The sequence below is a fragment of the Sturnira hondurensis genome, unplaced genomic scaffold, assembly GCF_014824575.4.
Source record: "Sturnira hondurensis isolate 20B ecotype Veracruz unplaced genomic scaffold, ASM1482457v3 Scaffold0011378, whole genome shotgun sequence".
Taxonomy (NCBI): domain Eukaryota; kingdom Metazoa; phylum Chordata; class Mammalia; order Chiroptera; family Phyllostomidae; genus Sturnira; species Sturnira hondurensis.
This window is the reverse complement of record NW_028084009.1, coordinates 1,932,823-1,950,241: the sequence shown is the minus strand read 5'-3', so window position 1 is coordinate 1,950,241 and position 17,419 is coordinate 1,932,823. Positions and strand designations below refer to the sequence as shown.

Genomic DNA, 17,419 nt, shown 5'->3' with positions numbered 1-17,419 from the left:
GGCTATGACAGACAGGGACTTTCTTGCATGGGCAGGGAGCTGGCTCTGCTCTTCTGACCCCAAGCACCGGCCTCCCAGTCCAGGGCCGCCTTCGGCAGGGGGAATCCCTGTTGCTCAACTTCTTTTTTCCAAAACGCACCCCCGTTCCCATCTCCACGGACAGCTTGGCCAGCAAAGGCACTGTGGGGCAGGGTGGAGCAGAGCCGCTGAAGTTTTCCGAGGCAGGGAACCCCATCTGGTTCTGACATTAAGGGAAGGTGACGGCCTCCGGGGCTAATCTTAGCCCCCACATTGGGTCACTGGCATCGCCGACTCCAGCCTTCTTTTTATAGCCGTGGACCGGAATGGAGTTGGTGGTTTCCACTCCAGCCGGGTGACGAACCGCAGCACGGTGGAAAACCAGAAGGAGAGGGGCGGTGTGGTGCTCCTTAAGTTAGAAGAGCTTGGCGTTTTGGAAAAGGGCCTCTTATTTATAGCAGCAGTGATAATAACGGTTATTCTATTATTTCTATTGTGACTTTTAATTATTTTCAGGACTCCAAGACCCTGTCTGACCCGATCCTTGTGCATGTGACCAGTCTCTTGCTCACTTGGTATCACGACAGTGGCTTCACCCTGTCCCCAGACAGCCCGTGCTTCCTTCTGTTTCGGGACCTCTGCTTTTGCTTTTCCTTCTTAGAATGTTCGTCTGTCTTCACAAGGCTGCATCTACAGGTTTCTTCAAGGAGAGCCTTGAAGTTGGTCCTTCTCCCCTCCAGCCTGCCAGCTCCTGTCCCGTGGTCCTGCTCTGTTTCCTCGGTGGCTCTCAGCACTATACAAGCAATCTTGTCTGTTCTTTCACTCATTTATTATCCGGTCTCCTGCACTAGACTCTTAGTTTCTTGACGTTGGGGACTTGGCGTTTCCTCCTGTAGCTGCAGCATCTAGAATAGTCCCTGGCACCCAGTAGGTGCTCAGATATATCTTGCTGAGTGAATACATCGTTCGTTTTCATTGTCACACTGGTCCTGAGAGGTGGGTGGCATTGGCTCCACTTTATAGATGAGACCCCTGAGTCTCATGGAGGTCAAGTCATAGGCCCCAGGTGGGGCCCCAGGTGATGCCCCAGCTGGCGACAGAGCTGGAATCCCCCTCAACCCCTGAACAATTGCTCTTGTCACATGCGAGAGGGCAAAGAGAGGCTGCACAGAGCCACCAGGGTATTTCCTATTTACCGTTCTCCATGATGGCTGAAAAGGCTTTGTATGGTCTCTGAAATTTAAAAAATGTGTAACCTTTCAGTGAAGTTCATGCCGCGAAGGGCAGCCTGTTCCTGACTTCAGCTGGCCCCCGGCCACCCAGGCCCCAGGCGGAGTCGGGGGTCCCAGCAAAACACTGCAAAACAGGAAAAAATCTAAGGACACAGGAATAAAAGTGATGTGGCAGCGGAAATGAGGTTGCCATGGCTTTGGGTGACTCCCTGCGCCTGGGCGGGATCCAGTGTTTTGGAAGCTTCCTCCACATGACACAGAGTTTTGGAATTTTTCAGCTGGTAAATCTTTCTTAATTCGGGGCCCCCTGTCCCCGCCAAGTAGCTCCCTGGCTATCTGTCCTGCGGGGGTGTAGGTTGGACACGTGCCTGCAGCGACTCACTCAGCTCTGAAACTTAAATTGTTTGAAGGGAAATTTGTGTTTTGTTTTGTTGGACGATGTTCTTGGCCCGGTCTGGTGGCTGAGGCTCCCATCACCTGTCGAGAGGGCAAATTGATTTTTTAGAGAGGAGGCGTGGGCGGTGGAATTCCCTCTCTCCCACTGAGTCATCGTGTCCTAATGTGAGTCATTTTATGACTTGGAGGTTCCCAAAGGTTATATTTTGAGCTTCGTTTAATAAATAGAAATGCATTTGCTTAAAATAAAAAAATTTTTTTTTGCTAAATTAAGTATTTTTCCATGAACTGGTATCCTGGAAAAATCAAACTGTCTTGCAGAAGGTGCCGCCTCCTTCCACCTGTTGGTCTCCGTGGGTTTGCCTGGCGAGGCGCTTTCTGAAACAATAGGCTTGAGGTGGGTGACCCTCTAGATGGGCTTCCCTCTGGGAAAGGTCAGACCTGGGCTGGGCTGGGGCATGACTAAGGCTCTGTAGCCCTTTGCCCTGGGTGACTCACCTCTGCCATGTCACCGGCCCCCTGGGCTGGAGCCCACCGCTGACAGCTGGCCAAGACTCAAAGCTTGTCTCCAAAGACAGAGGCCAGATCCTCACTCTGAAGCCCCACTGGAGGCAGAGAAAATGGTCCTGTTTTCCCAAGAGCTGAATGTTTGCCCAAACTTCAACCCCTTGCATATAAGACCAGACTCTTGAGTGAAAGAATCCTGCAGTTGGTTCTGTTTGGGTGACTGGGACAGAGGTCACGGAGAAGGGAGTCCTCTGGGGCCCTGGCATTTCTACTGTCCAAAGTTTGTCTTGGGGCCACCAGGCCATCGCGTCATTTGCAAGTAGCAGGTCAGAATTCTCCCCAGCCCCCAAGAGAATCATGATGTCTTCTGTGAGTTAGCCGTCTTGCACCTTTTTCTGCGATTTTCTCTACATTTCCGAGACTGCGTAGGGAGCTTGGAGTATTTAAGGTGTGAGCAAGCTGGATTGGAGATCATTGGCAGACTTGTCTTGAAGCCTGGGTTAGCTCCGTGTTTTGTGCTTTGAGACACACGCCCCCTGCCTCTGAAGTGGGCTCGGCAGTATTACAGTGATAAGAGATCTCGAAGTGGGGAGCATGTGGCGAGTGCTGGGAAAATGTCCGCTGACTTTCCACGCGTCCCCTGAGGGCTCGGCTTACTCACCACGGGGTCAGGGAGGCAGGGCCGTGTCGGTTTCTCGACTGGGAGAAGAGGCCTTCCCTGGCTGGTGGGTCTCTTGCCTCCCATCACCCCAGCCCTGGAACTTCTGCTGTCGTGGCAGGAGCTGGAGGGAGTTTGACCCCTGGCCCGTCCCGGTGCCCCTTCACAGATGGGGAGGCCAGCTCACACAGTGAGTGAGGTTGACCGGCTTCCTGGAGGTGACACAGCTAGTCAGCAGAGGGCTGGTGCAGGCCATCTACCGATGACAGCTCTTCCCTGAGAGGCGCCGTGCCTGGGGTGGGATGACAGACGAGCTGACATCCGGCCTCCATGTCAGATGACCGAGCGATGCCCTTTTAGCCTGGCTTCGATCACTTGGCCCCAGGGCTTCCATCGCTGGTCCCCGACATTTGCTGAACACCTACCATGTGCGGATGCTGTGTCAGGTACTGGGGACACACGACAGATGCGTTCACTGCCCTTGGGAGGTGGACGGTCTCAACCGTGTCTATAAGCAGGTCCCTTTGAGCTGGGGGAGGTGCCACGGGGACAGTGAAAGTGGGTCATGGGCACAGAGCAAAGGGCCTGAGTGGGGAGGTCACAGGGTGGTCATTTAGGTACAAATCTCAGACGAAGCATAAATTTCTTCAGGAGGCTTATGTCCTGTGCCATGGCACAGAGTTTGAGACATACTTGGAGTAAAAAAAAAAAAAGTGTGTATTGTTTTCTGAAATTCAAATGTAACTGGATTATCTGTATGTTTATTCGTTCAGTCTGGCATCTTTGGCGAGAGTGGTCAGGGAGGGCTTCCCTGAAGTGGTGGCTTTGAACAGAGCCTTCAAGGCAGGGAAGAGGGAGCTGGAGGACTGTAGAGGAATGTCCCAGGCAGAAGGAGCTGCCCAGTACTGTGGCCCCAGGTGGGGATGGGCCCGAAAGCAGGCCCTGGCGGCTGGTGTGGTGTGAGTTCACTCGGAGAGGGTGGTTCTTGCCAGGTCGCACGGCAGGGAGCTTGGATTTTATTCCCTCGGCAGTGAACAGCTGTTGGAGGCTTTTTTTGGCAGTGGGGGCGGGGCAGGCTGTGTGACATATTTTACAGATTGTTCTTGCAAGTTGGATAAAGAATGGACTTGGGGCAGAGGGGACAAATGGGCGCTGGGAGGTGAGCGAGCAGCCCCTGCCGTTGTCCAGGTGGGGAATGGAGGGAGTGAGCCCACAGAGAACGTGGTGGGTGAGGGGAGAGAGGGAGGGCTTGCGGGTCAGGAACTTCTCATATCTCACTGAGCCCATGAAGGCGCTGTGCCATCAGGTGGATGAAATCCTCAGCAGAGGGGACCCTCCTGACTGCCCCCCATCTGCTGGGCTCCTTAAGTCTGCGCATCCGGGAAGGACACGTCTTCCTGCTCATTAGCTGTTGTAAAGCGACCGAAATGACTTCCACCATCTTCGTTTAGCTAACTTTTAAAAGCCAGAACTGGGATGCCTCACGCACGGCCTCCTAACCCAAACCGACGTTTTGATCTCCTCCCTGTTGCCTGGAGCCCAGTGGCACGCTCTCGGCCCAAGTGAGGACAGATCCGCTTTCCTTCTCCTCCCGAAGGTCCCCTTGTTCCTCCCTCGAGTGCCGTGCGGACAGGAGCCCCGGCTCATCCGGGCCGACCGCTTACGCCTCCAGACTCCACGCCACCCCGCAGCTCCCTGACACTTCGCCCCAACCTGGGGCCCCAGAGCTGCCTGCGAAGGGAAACCATTAAACCCGCTGAAGCCTAGGGACCCCCAGCCTGCACGCCACTGGCTGTCAGGGCGGGTTTGTCTGGACTGTAGCCAATGACATCGAAGACTCTGATGTTAATTGAGCCAGGCCCGCCACCCACCCCCATTTTTTTTCTTTCTTTCTTTTTCTTGCAGACTCTTGCTAAGTCTTCTCTAGACCCAACCTCTTTGCCCAGAGAAGTTGGCTCTTTCCTCTTCCTCTCTGAGTAAGACTTGGAAGGGCCGTGCTGGCTGCCAGTCCCCATTAATTTAGGACGGGGGAACTTTGCCTGAACATCTGCTCAAGAGACTGAAGTGCTTTATTTCATCCCTGCCCAGAGCAGTAGAAGCCTCCTTGATCTTCTTGGGCCTCTTCTGTTCTGGGCAGGCTTTCCCAGGGGCTCGGACCTCAGTGCAGGATGGGAGGTGGCTTTAAACAGAACTTGGGGCTGAGTTGCTCTGGGTGCATTTGGTGCCTTGTCTGCACCTGTATTCCAGGCTTCTCCTGCGTCAGTCCATTGCCAAATGGAGACTTCTCTTTGTTGGGTCCTTTTGCCGAAGAGCTCAGTAGCCAGGCAGTTCCTGAGTTTCAGCTGTGGGCTGAGCACTGGGGGAATCTTGAGGCCAGTTGGTTCCTTGCCAGTGTTTACTGAGCATCTATTACGTGCCAGTCACATAGCACTGGGGATAAAGCCCACTTCCCTTAGAGACCAGCCCCTTGAGTGTGTCTTCCACATGCCACATAAAGTCAAAGACAGCAGTTTGAGCTTTCACTTCCCCCTGGGGACCTGTTTGTTCAGAATGGAGTGCAGACCCCTCCTGAGAGGCACGGCCAGGCAGGATTGGCGACGCTGCCCTTTGGGCTCTGATGCCTGTTAATGCCAGGGAACATGGGACTTTGGCTTGAACTCCCACTTTAGGTTTTAATTTCTCATTCCCATGAGTTTTTTCTCTCTCTCTCTCAACATTGGGATAACAATGACAAGAGCCACGAAAGAGAAGCAGGCACTCTGCCACCTGTCTCCCACAGGTGTTGTCCCTTTGTACAAGATGACCGTCAGCCCATGCCCACGGGCAGGAGTATTTATAACCGCCAGAACCTGTATTATTTTTTTAATTTAAAAAATGCTTGTTATTTTTTCTAATATTTTATTCCCATGCTTGGGAATATATGCAGAAAAAATTCAAAGACAGGTCCCCCGGGCCTTCACAGTTTTGTCTGCCAGTGCCTGCGTGACGTCACCTCCTAGGTGTCTGTTTTCTTGGAATGGCCTCTGTGAGGTAGAGGTTCTGTGGTTCTCCCCACACTTTGAGCAGGAGGCAGAGAGGGGTGAGGTCCTTATCCAAGCTCACGCAGCTCATTGGGGGCAAACCAGGAACTTGAAGCCCGGTTTGTCTGCTCCAGAGCTGGGGTGCACAGGAATAAAATGGGGACACACAGAGGGGGTGCCCATTCTGGCCGTAGAACATGTTCAGCGAGGCTCAGAGGCAGGGTGCGTGGGCCGAGGGAGGCCCGTTCGAGTCCTGGAGTGGGCGGGCATTTCCCCCATCCCCTCTGACCCCATGTTGTTCTTCCACCTGCCGCTGGGAGCTCGGCGAGTCGGGTGCAGGGATGCGGCCTGTTGGCCGCCTGGCTGCTTGGCAGGTCCCATTTGCCCTGGCGGGAGCCCAGAGCAAGGCAAGGAGGGGAGGGTTTCTGAGTGAGTGGTGGTGCAGGGACGTCCCTCTGAGCCCACGTGGGGAGGCCCCGGAGGGCACAGTGGGGTCCCCAAAGGAGGCTGGGCTGCGTGGTGGGCTGTTCAGGGAGCTTCTCCAGGGCACTGGGCTCTGCTTGTGAAGGGCCAGGGGCCCGAGGCCCAGGGGGAAGGAATGCAAGTTGCTGCCTGCCCTTGGTTTGGGAGGGGTGTGCAGCGGGGGGGGGGGGGCACTGCCCGAGACGGCTCAGGGTCAGATGTCCTCGGGTCAGGAGAATGTCATCGGGCCACCCCAATGGAGGGCACCTGGTCTCCTCACGAGGCCAAGGCAGACGGGACCCATCTCTGCCTCTCAAAGGCCCACTGAGGTGGGGCCCACGGATATGGAGGTCAGGGCAGAGATGCCCTGGGCAGGTGAGGGGCACGGCACTGACTGAGGAGGCTGCCGTGGTCAAGTTCGGTGTGGGTGCCCTGAATGGCCAGATCGTCTGCACTTGTTTTCAAGAGCAAACTTTGCATTTTTAGGCGAAATCTCATTTTGAAATGGCAGCAGCCAATTTGAAAAAGCCTCTAAGCCATTCTTCAGGCCACCACACAAGCAGGTCTCTGGGGGTGAGGCCGACTGATTTTTTTTTAAATTGTGGTAAGAGTCCACATAATGTATTATCAACCGGTCCACCCATTTATAAGTGTGCAATTCAGTGGCATTAAGTACGTTCACATTGTTGCATAACCATCACCACCATGTATGTTCCAAACATTTTTATTTTTTTGAAACAGAAGCTCTGTACCCATTAAACAATCGCTCTCCCTTCCCTCCTCCTCTGAGTCCCTGGTGACATGCATTCTTCTTTCCGTGTACACTTTGCCCTTCCCGTGTACCTCGTGTAGGTGGGATCATCGCGTGTTCGTCCCTTTGTGTCTGGCTTGTTTCACGAAGCGTAGTGTTCCAAGGTCTATTCGTGTCGTAGCCTGTTGCAGAGTCGTCTTCCCTTTCAAGGCTGAATAACAGTCCGTGGCACAGACAGACCACATTTGGTGTGTCTGTTCATCTGCCAATGCACACTTGGGTCGCTCTGCCCTTTAGATGGTGACTGTCACTGACTGCAGTGGCTTCTCTTGGCCCCATCAGCAGCCCCAGGAACCACAGACACTTTGGTTTGCTGCGACAGGAGATGTCTGCTAGGCCCCTACAAGTTGTCAGGTGGTGGGGACGTGGTGAGGATGATCGCTTGGCCCCTCCCAGGGGGATCTCCCACTCCAGTGAAAGTTAGTGCATTGGCCGCCCTCTCCTCCCCCCTCTGACGTGAGCCCGTTGCTTCCTCAGTCATTTCGGGAATCGCACCTAATAGGCCTGCAAGGCCGAGACTCGCGGACCGACTTGGCATAGAGGCTCCAGCTGGGTCATTGCTTGTTTATCCTTAAGGTTGTCTAGATCGCGTCAGCTTTGGGAGCAATCACGAGGCTTCTTATTTACTGTTTTGGCAAATAATGTTCTGTACTACGAAGTGCGGGTACTACACAGAAGCCAGGTGGCTTTGGTTGAACCTTAAGAGCCAAGACTGTACAGGTTCAAAGCTGACCCATCACGGAAGATGCTCACAGCTGTGCTTTGAAAGGGGGAGTATAGAGGGGGACTTTGAGGGAGTAGTGCTAAGTAAAATAAGTCAGAGAAAGAAGAACTGTATGATCTCACCATTTTGGAATCTAAAAAATAAAAACAAGAAACCCCCAAATGAACAAGCAGAACCAAAACAAAAACAAACTCACAGATACAGAGAACAGATCCGTGGTTAACAGAGGGGAGGGGTTTGGGAGGTGGGTGAAGGTCGGGGGAGGCAGCAGTTGTGTGGAGAGACTTTTGGGGTGATCCGTTTATGCTGCATGCAGATGTCAAATTATAATGTTGTGTGTCGGGAACGTATATGATTTTGTAAGGGGGCGAGGAGGTTTTGGACCAAATGTCGAGATGTGGTACACACCCTAGCCTGCCTCAGAGAATTATGCTGTACGTGAGCAAGTTAAAGGCCCTATGTCCCACCATAGAGAAACCCATCTGACTTGGACTCCATGCTTTCCAAATGCTTCTTAGCTTGTAGAATTTGTTTGCTGTTCTCGTAAACCCACTCAATAATCTTCGGAGCCCCCATTCCATGAAACACCCTGGAAACACTGGGGGAGATGATCTCTTTGAGCCCCAAACTGCCCATCGGCCAATGTAGGGGTCAGCAAAAGAAATCTATCATTTGCAAATGCAGAGTTGCATTTGGCCTGGCTTACTGGCCCCAACCTGGGGAGCTCATGCTGTGGTCTGGCGAAGGAGAGTTTGCTGTTGGGCAGAACCTCCCGTGTAGTGCTGTGGTGAGTCGTGGGAGATCCAGGCTATCTGTCGCCTGAACGGTGGAGGGTGGGCTCCTGGGTTTCCGTTCCCTCCAGTGACTCACAGGCCAGGACGCCTTAGGGCAGACCGTGTGAGCCACCTGTGTTCTCAGACAACTGGGGGCCGTGTCTGGGACAGCCAGGGACCTCTAACAGGGCATTTCGGACATAGCCTTTGGTTGAACACAACGTGCAGTGAAGTATAATGTGTAACAATACTGCTTTTATTTTTTTAAAGAGTGAAAGCTAGGCATTCCGATATAGAGAAAAAGATGGTGGCAATGGTATGCCGGGCGGTTTTCCCCCTTCTTTTCTATTGTCTTCTGTCAATACCACGCATTTCCTTTGCAAAAAGAAATACACATGTAGGAAAATAAAAATACCTGTGTGCTCACATATACCTACGTGGCACACGCCTGGACACCTTACTGAAATGATAGCGTACAAAAACCAAGATAAACAGAAGCTGGTGAGTTTTCGTCTTAAGCCTTGGGTTTCCGGTAGTTCCAACAAAGTCTGTCATTTTTTCATCTTTCCAGATGGCCAGCAGATCTGGGAGATGGAGGCCACGGTGGACAAGGACAAGAGCCAGCCTGTAAGCGCCCACAGCAGATGACTGAATGTCCCCTTACATCCCTGGCCCACCTCCCCTGTGCTCTTTGTTCCTCTTTCCTTTCCTTCATCAAAGTCCCAGGGCTTTGGACCCCGCAGGCCCTCAGTAGGTATCAAATTGACGAGTGAATTAAATGCCCCTTGAGCGCTGGGCCCTGAAGTTGGCACGGTGACAACTTCATAGACTTTGGTGGAGTCAGTGGCTGTTCATTCTTTGCTGTGGCCCACAAGCCACTCGATTTCCCTTGAATGGAGTGTCACCTTTAAGTGTGTGGAGCGTGTCAGGACGCCATGTGGTGCACGGGCCGGCTCCACGTGCTTGGGGCCTCGGGTGGGAATTTAGGTACTGTCCCGGGGACGTTAATGACTGCTCCTTCCTTCCAGAACATGCTGTTTGTTGAGATCCCTGAGTATCGGAACAAGCACATCCGCACGTCAGTGAAGGTGAACTTCTATGTCATCAACGGGAAAAGGAAGCGAAGTCAGCCTCAGCACTTTACCTACCATCCAGGTGAGGGGCTCCCCCTGAAGGCCCCTGGGCGGGGAGAGGCAGCACGGGGGTGAGCAAGGCGGAGACGACATGCGAGGCACTCTGCCAGCTGGGTGACCGTGGTCCGGTGACTCAGCCTCTCTGTTTGCTCGTCTGTCACGTGGTACCTTCCTTAGAAGAGTTACTGAGATCAACTGCACCACAGTGCTTAGCGCAGTGAACAAGGGGTGAACCGATATCGATGGTATGAGCTGCTATTGTGATCAGTGCCTCCCTCCGAGGGGGGGGCGCGTGGGCTTGTTCAGCAGAAGGTGGCGAAGCTGGTGGCTCCTGCCCCGTCTCAGATTCGATGGTGATGAGGGCAGAGGTGACAAAGCCCTGAAACCCGTGCAATGTGTTGGTGACCCCACCGTGGGCAGTCACCCTGCAGCCAAGTGGAGTTCCTGGGTGGACAACCGGCCCAGGAGGGCTCCTTCCCACAGAGCACTGCAGTCCCATGCAGGGCGACAAGTATCATGTCTTGTTCATTCATTTGTCCAGAGAATGTCTGAGTGTCCAGTACTGTCCTGAGCTTGAGGCTCAGCAGTGAACAAAACAGACACAAAGCCCTGCCCTCAGGGAGCAGGTGTCCTGACAGAGGGGACCCGGGTGATCAGTCGTATTGATGTTGTTGATACGCCAGATTATGACGGAGGTTGCAGAGACCGGCTGTGAGCTGCCCAAGGCTTGAGGCAGGCCCGAGGGCCACCTTTGCCAGGTTGGAGACTTGCAATGTGACAGGGTCACCCAGGGTATAATTTCTGTCCCATGGCAGTTTCGCAGGGAGTCTCTGGTCTGTGAAGCATGAACCTGGGGGGTGATCCTGAGAGCCTGGCCTTGGGGGCTTGGCGTAGGTATGGTGCATCCACAGGTTTGTGTGGCCCCGGCCCAGGACAGATGTGACGTGCCGTGAGTGGCAATGTTCTAATGGGACCTAAACTGCGGAGACAGTCTCTGGGAAGGCTGTTGGCTGTCTCCTCCTAACACCGAGGTTCTCAGTTACGTTTCCTGCCGTACTCCCCTCTCGTCTGTGGTGGTGCGGCCTCCCTGGGCTCAGTGGGCACGCACCTGTCCACCCACAGCCCCAGCAAGAACTCTGTGCCCTGCTCGGGCCAGGGCTGGAGCTGATGGTCTCTGAATGGCATCTTGGGAAATGATTTCCATGGTTGGTGTCAAAGCTGCAATTTTAGGTGCTTAACCTCCTGGCCTCCTCCAGCCCCCAACCCTGGGGGAAGGGGCCCTGACTGGAGTACTGCCCCATCACCAGTTCATTTAATCCAGTGAAAACAAAGCTGGCTCCTCAGCTCCTGGGGCTGGATGTTGGAGAAGGAGAAATTCTGGTGACCCCCCCCCCCCTAGGTGGGGAGAGAGGAAAGTGACCACAGGACCACTGAGAGTAGTAATAAGATCATAGCAACAAGAGCAGGCATTGAACACTCGCTGGGCGCCGGTCACTGTGCTTAGGACTTGGCACACGCAGCTCATTTGACCCCCTCAACAGCCCCACAGGGTAAGCGTGCTTGTTCCTGCCAAGTAGCAGATGGGGAAACAGAGACCCAGGCCAGCAAGAGACCCAGGCCTCCTTCCCCCGAAGTACCACAGGACTGAGGAGGCCTCTGGTCACCATTCTTATCTATCGAATATCTGAGTGTCAGTTGAGATCCAGGCACTGTTCTAGGTGCTGGGGACCCAGCAGTGAACAAAACAGGCCAAAGAAAAACCCACCCCTGGAGGAGATGACAGTCTAGTGGGGGGTGTTCTGATAAATGAGCACGTCGAGGATGTGGAATGTTTCAGGTGGTGATAAGTATCGTGAAGGACAAGCCAGCAAGGGGGACGGGAACTGGGAGGGCAAAGGGAGGTGGGGGAGGCTTGATTTTAAATTAAGCGTCCTCCGAGCTCTCCTCCTGGGGGAGAAGGCCAGAGATGTCTCAGGGCTGAGACAGAACTTCCATTCACAGACCATCTTTCCACTCTTGGAAAGACCTGTAGTTCAAAATCATTGCCCAGGGTTAGGTTTCTGACCCAAGACCATTGTACAGGGAGCCCCTTGCCCAAGGCTAACGAATAACAGAGCACAAGTGTTCGATTCACCTGTTTGGACTCCCAAGGCCACCGTCCCAACTGTGGTCTGCTAGGCCTCTGTGGCTCACTAAGAATGGTGCGCCCCGTGTGCTTTTCTCGCAGTCCCAGCCATCAAGACAGAGCCCACAGATGAATATGACCCCACCTTGATCTGCAGTCCCGCCCACGGGGGCCTGGGGAGCCAGCCTTACTACCCACAGCACCCCAGGGTGGCCGAGTCCCCCTCCTGCCTCGTGGCCACCATGGCTCCCTGCCAGCAGTTCCGCTCGGGGCTCTCGTCGCCCGACGCCCGCTACCAGCAGCAGAACCCGGCGGCCGTCCTGTACCAACGGAGCAAGAGCCTGAGCCCCAGCCTGCTGGGCTACCAGCCGCCGGCCCTGATGACGACCCCCCTGTCCCTCGCGGACGCCCACCGCTCCGTGCTGGTGCACGCTGGCTCCCAAGGCCAAGGCTCAGCCCTGCTGCACTCCTCGCCGGCCAACCAGCAGGCCCCGCCGGTGATCCACTACTCGCCGACCAACCAGCAGCTGCGCTGCGGGAGCCACCAGGAGTTCCAGCACATCATGTACTGCGAGAACTTCGCCCCCGGCACCGCCAGGCCCGGCCCGCCCCCGGCCAGTCAGGGTCAGAGGCTGAGCCCGGGGTCCTACCCCACGGTCATTCAGCAGCAGAATGCCACAAGCCAAAGAGCCGCCAAAAACGGACCCCCGGTCAGTGACCAAAAGGAAGCACTGCCTTCAGGAGTGACAATTAAACAGGAGCAGAACTTGGACCAGACCTACTTGGATGACGGTAAGATGCCCGTGTTTCTTATTGCCTGCAAGGACCGTGCCCGAAACTCACCCCGGTCACGGGTGGCCTGGGTGTCTCCTTTACCCCTTCTGGCCTCAGGGTCCCTGCTGTAATTTAAGGGGTTGAATACGATGACCCCGAAGGCCTTACCCGAGTCTGTGCATGAATCATTTCCCAACAGGGCTTTTGGGGGTGGGTGCTAAGAGTTATAGGTGCCCCCCCCCACAGGCAGTGTGAAAGAAAGAGCGAATGTTCTGGACACAGGAGTGTCCCCCAGGGTCGTGAACTGGGTCAGTTTCACTGCTTCCACTCGCTTTCCATTTGCCAAATTTAGACCAAGGATAGGAAAACCAAAAAGAAGGAAAGCTAACCTTTTATTCCTGCAGAGAAAAAAACCCACTTTATGACCCTCTTTTGTGTGTTGCGGGGGGCGTGGAGAAAAAGAAAGGAGCACGCTCACTGAAAAGGGGCTCTATGAGAAGGGAGCATGAATGGGGGCTGGCAGGCAGGCTGCGGGCACCTCTCCGCCGTGCGCTCGGGGAACAGAGAGGCACATTGATGGGCGGGGAACAGCGGGCTTCCGCTGTGCTGAGCCCAGCTGATGGGGTGGGTGGGCCCAGGACAAGTGTGGGGGCGGCTCTGTGTGAGTCTGTAGGTGCCTGAGTATGTCAGCGGGGGCCCAGCTGGAGGCTAGTTTTGTTGGAGTGGCTGGGTGGGTGACATTGGTCTGTGACACTCTCCTGGGGTCAGTCAGATGCCTCCCCCTGGGGGGCCACACAGGAAAACAGGTGGTTGGGTTTCTTAGTGGGAGAAGGAAAACCTGTACTGCTGGCTGCCCCTACAGCTCCAGCCTCCCACTTTTAGGGACAGTAGCGTCTGATGCCCCCCAAGCCCCAATTATTTAGGAAAATTTGCTCTCAGGAACCCAGCCAAAGAGTAGGAAGTCAGGCAGAAAGCTTCAAAATCGCAACGAGAGTTATCATAAAGACCAGGTACTGGGTATCAGGGCTTCGAGGGGTGGGAATTGTTTTCGGTGCTTGCTCAGGGACCGAAGACTTCTGCTTCTGGCAAGGTGTTGGTGATGAGGGTGGTCTGGGGCACTGCGACGTCTAGACGTTTCCACGCCTCCTCGCTAGTGAAGCTATCAAACACTTCCCCCAGATGCATCCGGCAGAGATCTCTGGGCCACTTCGGATGTGGAGTGTCAGGCCGCCCCACGTGCCTAGGAAGGTTGATCTCACGGTTTTGCCGCATCGGTAATTGACCCGTCTGACCCCGAATGATCAGACGCGGGCTAAGGCAGGGTCACTGGGCTCGGTTTTGAAAGGCAGGTCCACGTGCTGTCCCTTCTTGAATGAATGGCACCGGAAAGGGCTCAGATAGAGTTTGGGTGCCTCTTTTAAAGGAGAAGGTCACGTGCAAAGTCCAGCCGACACAGAATGCCTGTTGTGAGCAGATCAATGACAGGTGGCTGTAACCGGACCTACCTCCACGGGCACCCGGGGGGCACGCCTCCGGGCTGAGGTGCTTTATAAATAAATGAGCAAACGGGCCGGGTTGCTTTCCCCAGCTCGCTCTGTGTCCTGGCTTGGTTCAGTGTCCAGAATGAGAGACGTGTGGGCTCCTCCCCCCTGCCCCATCCCTCCCCTCCCCACCCAGCGTCTTCCCACAGTAAAGATGAATGGCAAGCGATAGGTAGTGGACTGGGGTGAGTCTGTGCCCAGCTCTCTGTGGCCCACAAGCATCCAGGTGGGCCTGCAGAGGTCAGGAGCCACCTTCGCGAGTCCTCCCCAGCCCCACACCCACAGAGATGTTCCTTGCTCTCTCAGGAGCCTGTGTTGTAGAGAAAGCAGCTGAGAATGGAGGCCTTCTCAGGCCTCCTGAGCGTTGTTCTAAACGCGGGCAGGTTCAGGTGGGAGGGAGCCCCCAGCAGATCAGTGCCCAGGGCGGCCCTAATGCTGATCTCGGAGAACTGAGTCGGGGGCAATCGCTTCTCCTGTTGGAGCCTTTTCTTAAGAACCTCCTGCCCAAGCCCAGTTCCACGGGATTGGAGAAAGCGTTCTCTGATGTGAGACTTTAGTTTTTCAATTTACATTTTATTTTGTAGTTACAGGTGACATTCAGTGTGATTTTGGGGGAGCTGTCAGGTGTGCAGCAGCGTGGTCAGATAGTCACGCACTTCACAAAGCGAGCTCCCCAGTAGTTCAAGTGCCCACCAGGCACCGTACATAGTTATTACAATGTTGAGTACACTCCCTACACTGTACTTTTTAAAGACTGAAAAAACGCATTTAAACCAAGCTTTGTAAAAACTCCTGTAACCGAGGGACTTCTCAGAGCTTTGCGCTAGTGGGCGTTCCTCATCTCTCAGATAAGGGGGTGTGGCACTTTGCCACTCCCAGATGAGAGAGCGCACAGTGCCAGGGCCCCATTCAGGTGGTTCTGCGCCCGGCGTGGGCGGAGCCCTGGAGTGTGGGCGGGGCCCTGGAGTGGTCCTCCACGGCAGGCCAGGAACACCCCTCCTCCCTCGTGTGGGGGAAAGAACATGAGGGACCCCCAGAGCTGCCCCACCTCCCTGGGCTGTGGGCCGGCTTCTCAGTTCTTGGGTGTCACGTTCCGGGGGGGCCCCCAAAGGGCAGCAGTGTGGCTGCTGGTTAGATGCTCAGTGCTTGACCAGCGCGGTCCCCCAGGCTCTGCCCCATGCAGGGCCCTCTGACTGTGCCCAGTGGTAAGCCCCCAGCTGCGCCACCCTGGAGCCACCAGGAAGAGGCGGGTGCAGTCTTTCTCCTGATGCTGGGATTTCAGATCCCCCTAACGGGGCTCCTGGTAGCACGGGACAATCTGATACCACTGTTGGCTTCGCAGGCAGGGATTCACACGGCTCGGTGTGTCGCTTTGGTTTATTGCTGACAGGGGGACTGGGAATTCCCGCATCATTCCCCCAGTCTGGTTAGGAGGCATCTTGGTTTCCAGATCCTTTCCTGTCCCTTTTGTTGATGGCTCCCAAGGGCGTCTCCCCCACAAAACACGAATCTGGCCACATGAACTCCAGCAGGATGTGCTTCCAGCTCGTGGCTGTTTCTCAGGTACCATCTGTTGGCCTTAGGATTTCAGCAAAGCAGGCTTTCCTTGGGAGCTTTGGGAGAGCTGGGATTCGTATTTTGAGGGCCCAGGGGGATTCCACAGGTAGAAAAAGGAAGGCGTCACCAGCAGGCGTGGTCCAGATGCAAACAGGTATCTTAGAAGTCGACCATGCCGCTCGCCCGTGACCCTGGGAAGCCCCCAGTGTTTGGTAATCTGTTCCGGACCCTGTGCTGACGACCCTGTGTCTTGTCTGGGTGTCCCACCTGGCCGAGTCGGGTTCCGTCTGCTTTTCATCTCTGTCTCCTCTCCCCAAGCTGCATTCCTGCGCCCAGACACTGTCTGTCTGGGCTGTGTTTTCTTGGAACTCCGAAATACAACTTCCAACTTTCTCCACTCCGAGGGCTTGAGACAGTTTCAAAAAATCTTCTGTCTGAACTAGCAAAATAAGTGATATTCCAGGGCAGGAGGCATCCTCACTCCCCCTCTCCTCCGGTCCTCCGCCCACCCCAAAGCAGGCACTTTTTCTTGGTTCTGAAAGGTAAGCTTTGTGCACACAGACACTGGTTTTTCCCTGCTCCCGTGTCCCCTTCTGTGACTGATGTCGTCTTCTAAAGCCCCTGGTTGTACCTGGGAAACACCAACAGCCCCCAACAGTCACACGAATTCTCCCTCCCCACTTCTTCCTCCCTCCACTCTCTCCTCCTACCCCTCCCTGTCCTTAGCCCCTGCCCCTTCCCTCCTGTCTGCCTCCCCTGTGCCTGGCACTGTTCTGGGGCTCAGGGGTGCAGTGGTGAACAAGTCAAGTGGAATCGCTCTCTTGGGTTTTTTTTTTTTTTTTCTGTCGAGCTACACATCTGCGTGTAAGGTGATAACCAAGCATATTTCAGTTGGCTATAAAAGCCATGAGGTTTCGAATGACACCAAGTTAGGAGTGACAGTGTGGCTGGGTAGGGTGGTGTTGGCCCCCTCAGACCGAGTGCATTGCAAGGCTGCTCTGAGGAAGTGGGTTTGGGGAAGATGTGAGGGAAAGGTGTTTTAGGGAGAGGGAATGGCACTGGTGATGGCTAGGAGGTTGGAAGCGCAGCCTGGCGTTGGCGGGTTTTGGGCTGCAGCACAATGTGACTTGATTTGCCCGTGAAAAGATCACTCAGGCTGCACTTGGAAAATGAATCATAGGGAGGCTAGCCCTGGAAGCGAAGGGGCTTACTTCATTTCAGACCCAGCCAGAGACGGAGCGGGCGGGTGAGTCCTGCGGCAGGAATGTGATGGTGGGGGACTGTTTTATGAGGGGTGGTGCACCCTTCGCCGGTGTGGTCATTTCACAGGTACCTGGAATTGCCAAAGTGTGACCTGCTCACAAGTAGCTCTTGCCACTTCTCTTGCCTAGAGTGCGGGGCTGCTGTGCCTCTGACCACTGGGGCTCCTTCCTCAGGCAGGTGGGAGTGTCGGTGGCTTTCAGGGCCCAACCAGGTTTCCTTCCAGCCTTTCAGGAGGTTTACCTGCACAAGGCAGACGATGCCCTTGGCCGAGGGACAGCTGGGAAGTCCAGTGAGCACGGAACCCACAAGTGACAGATCTGTAAGTGGACAAGGATATTGGAGGCCAGTTCTCAGGAATGGGATGGCTGGTCCAGGGAGCTAGCTTGGATTCGGGGTCTGTCGGGTGTAGACGTTTTGGGGTCGTC

At 54.9% G+C, this 17,419-nt stretch overlaps 1 protein-coding gene across 3 annotated transcripts in view; it reads left to right on the top strand.

Moving 5' to 3' along the window:
• The window catches only part of NFATC2 (nuclear factor of activated T cells 2), a 128,841-nt gene that overhangs the window by 79,747 nt on the left and 31,675 nt on the right, over positions 1 to 17,419 (top strand). For all 3 annotated transcript variants that reach the window (XM_037059906.1, XM_037059907.1, XM_037059908.1), the window contains exons 7-9: positions 9,173 to 9,228; positions 9,630 to 9,756; positions 11,962 to 12,651. In XM_037059906.1, coding sequence (XP_036915801.1) covers positions 9,173 to 9,228; positions 9,630 to 9,756; positions 11,962 to 12,651 — 873 coding nt within the window. The remainder of the gene's footprint in view (positions 1 to 9,172; positions 9,229 to 9,629; positions 9,757 to 11,961; positions 12,652 to 17,419) is intronic.